The sequence below is a fragment of the Cetorhinus maximus genome, chromosome 23 (genome assembly GCF_964194155.1).
Source record: "Cetorhinus maximus chromosome 23, sCetMax3.hap1.1, whole genome shotgun sequence".
In the NCBI taxonomy this organism is placed as follows: domain Eukaryota; kingdom Metazoa; phylum Chordata; class Chondrichthyes; order Lamniformes; family Cetorhinidae; genus Cetorhinus; species Cetorhinus maximus.
The window spans coordinates 42,971,447-42,974,551 of NC_135901.1; the positions used below are offsets into that span (position 1 = coordinate 42,971,447).

A 3,105-nucleotide genomic window follows, 5' to 3' on the forward strand; every position below is an offset into this window, starting at 1 on the left:
TGGAGTTTATTAACATCAGCAGAAACAGCCTCCAATGAACATGTTCAGTCTTGGATGTGATTAACAGCAAAATCTCATCACTGTAGTTACTTATAAACTCGTTGGTGCTCCAGCAGATGGGATAAATAAACAGATCCCTTCCCACATTTGGGGAGGTGAATGGCCTCTCCCCATTGTGAACTGCCTGGTGTACAATGACATAATATCCTGGACACAGTCCTGCAGTGAGAGCACACAGTCCTGCAGTGAGAGCACCTGAATGGTCTCTCATCAGTGTGAACATGTAGATGGAACGTCAGATCCCTGGAATTTATATAGCACTTCCTAGAAACTGGGCATTTAAAAAGCCTTGCCCAAAAGCGAACTCACGGTTGTGTCTGAAACAGGTTGGGTGACTGAGGACATCTCTTCCCTCTCTGGGAGCAGGTGTACAAGCTCTCCACTGTGTGAACTCATTGTTGTGTCTGTGGGTTGGATGACTGAGTGAATTCCTCCCCAGACTCGGTGCAGGTGAACGGACATTCCTCTGTGTGAATTCGCTGGTGTCTCTGCCGGCTGGATGAATGAGAAAATCCCTTCCCACAGATGGAGCAGATAAATGGCCTCTCCCCAGTGTGAATTCGCCGGTGATCCAATAAATTGCTTGACTGAGTGAATCCCTTCCCACACTCAGAGCAGGTGAATGGCCGCTCGCCAGTGTGAACTCGCTGGTGTCTCTGCAGGGTGGATGACTGAGTGAATCTAACACCGCACTCAGAGCAGGTGAATGGTCTCTCTCCAGTGTGAGTGCGCCCATGTCTCATCAGGGTGGATGACTGAGTGAATCTCTTCCCACACTTGGAGCAGCTGAATGGCCTCTCTCCAGTGTGAACTCGCTGGTGTCTCATCAGGTGTGATGACTGAGTGAATCCCTTCCCACACTCAGAGCAGGTGAACAGCTTCTTCCCTGTGTGAACTCGCTGGTGTCTCATCAGGTGGGATGACTGAGTGAACGCCTTCCTACACTCAGAGCAGGCGAATGGCCTCTCCCCAGTGTGAACTCGCTGATGCCTCAGAAAGTTGGTTGAACTAATAAATCCCTTTTCACACTCAGTGCAGGTGAACGGCCTCTCCCCGGTGTGAACTCGCTGGTGTGTCAGCAGATTTGGTAACTCAGTGAATCCCTTTCCATACTCAGAGCAGGTGAATGGCTGCTTGCCAATGTGCACTCGCTGGTGTCTGTGTGGGTTGGATCCCTGAGTGAATCCCTCCCCAGCCTCTGGGCAGGTGAATTGACTTTTCTCAGTGTCATCTTCCTGGTGTCTCTGTTGGTTGGGTTGCTGAGTGAATCCCTCCCCAGGCTCAGGGCAGGTGAATGGAGTTTCCTCAGTGTCATCTTCCTGGTGTCTCTGTGGATTGGATCCCTGAGTGAATCCCTCCCCAGCCTCAGGGCAGGTGAATGGAGTTTCCTCAGTGTCACCTTCCTGGTGTCTCTGTGGATTGGATCCCTGAGTGAATCCCTCCCCGGGCTCGGAGCAGGTGAATGGAGTTTCCTCAGTGTCATCTTCCTGGTGTCTCTGTGGGTTGGATCCCTGAGTGAATCCTTCCCCAGCCTCAGGGCAGGTGAATGGAGTTTCCTCAGTGTCATCTTCCTGGTGTCTCTGTGGGTTGGATCCCTGAATGAATCCCTCCCCAGGCTCGGAGCAGGTGAATGGAGTTTCCTCAGTGTGAATTTGCTGGTGTCTCTGTGGGTTGGATGACTGAGTGAATCCCTCCCCAGGCTCGGAGCAGGTGAACAGACCTTTCTCAGTGTGCACTCGTCGGTGTCTCTGCCGGCTGGATGCCTGAGTGAATCCCTTCCCAATCACAGAGCAGCTGAAAGGCCTCTCCCCAGTATGAACTCGTTGGTGATCCAATAAATTGCATGACTGAGTGAATCCCTTCCCACACACAGAGCAGCTGAATGGCCTGTCCCCAGTGTGAACTCGCTGGTGTCTCAGCAGAGTGGATGACTGAGTGAATCCAACCCCACACTCAGAGCAGAGGAATGGTCTCTCGCTAGTGTGAACACGCTGGTGTCTCAGAAGGTCATTTGACTGAGTAAATACCTTCTCACACTCTGAGCAGCTGAATGGTTTCTCCCCAGTGTGAACTCGATGGTGTCTCAGCAAGTGGGATAATTGAGTGAATCCCTTCCCACACTCAGAGCAGGTGAATGGCCTCTCCCCAGTGTGAACCTGCTGGTGTCTCAGTAGGTGGGATAATTGAGTGAATCCCTTCCCACACTCAGAGCAGGTGAATGGCCTCTCCCCCATGTGAACTCTTTGGTGTCTCATCAGGTTGGTTGAATTAATGAATCCCTTCCCACACTCTGAGCAGGTGAATGGCCTCTCCCCAGTGTGAACTCGTTGGTGTGTCAGTAGGTTGGTTGAATTAATGAATCCTTTCCCACACAGAGGGCAGGTAAATGGCCTCTCCCCAGTATGAATTCGCTGGTGTATGAGTAGGGTGGATGACTGAGAGAATCCCTTCCCACACTCAGAACAGGTGAACACTTTCCCCCTAGTGTGACTGCACTTGTGTTTCGACAGGACAGATGATTGGCTGAAGCCTCGTCCACACACAGAACATGTGTACAGTTTCTCCCCACTGTGAACGGTGCTTCTTCCTTCCATGTTTAATCGGGCGACTCCGTCAGATCCTGTGATGTTTGGTTTCAGTTTCCTGACTGCAAATCCTCCCCTTCTAATACTCTGTGAAATTGATTTAAAACAGAAAAAAAGGGAGTGAGAGAGAATCCACAAAAACACAAAGGCAGGTTGTGAAATTGAGCTGAATGAATCTGGGAATTTGTGGGGCCGGCACGAGGAAAAAGTGACCATGAAAACCGCTGGATTGTTATTGTCTTCAGTCCCTGCTGCAAACTCCACTTCCTCGTCACTGACTCCATCCATCTCCCTGACAACTGTCTGAAGCTGAACCAGACTGTTCACAACCATGGTGAAATATTTCACACCAAGGTGAGCTTCCAACCACATATCCACATCATCAGCAAGACCGCCTATTTCCACCTCAGTAACATCGCCTGACTCCACCCCAGTCTCAGCTCATCTGCTGCTGAAACTC

General features: G+C 50.8%; 1 protein-coding gene across 1 annotated transcript; it reads right to left on the reverse strand.

The window, feature by feature from the left end:
• Nucleotides 1-452: 452 nt before the first annotated feature.
• Nucleotides 453-2,654, reverse strand: LOC144698503 (uncharacterized). Its single transcript, XM_078570441.1, has 2 exons — nt 1,125-2,654; nt 453-956 (listed from the first exon to the last, which is right to left on the reverse strand). The coding sequence occupies exons 1-2, from the start codon at nt 2,652-2,654 to the stop codon at nt 453-455; spliced, it is 2,034 nt and encodes a 677-aa protein (XP_078426567.1).
• Between the last annotated feature and the right edge of the window lie 451 nt (nt 2,655-3,105).

Bases quoted from the DNA above. Each gene is read 5' to 3' on its own strand.
- LOC144698503 (XM_078570441.1), bottom strand. From the start codon at position 2,654: ATGGAAGGAAGAAGCACCGTTCACAGTGGGGAGAAACTGTACACATGT. The intron at 957-1,124 runs GTTCACACCGGG...AGACACCAGCGA, and splicing joins ATCTGCTGACACACCAGCGA to GTTCACACAGGGAAGAAGCT.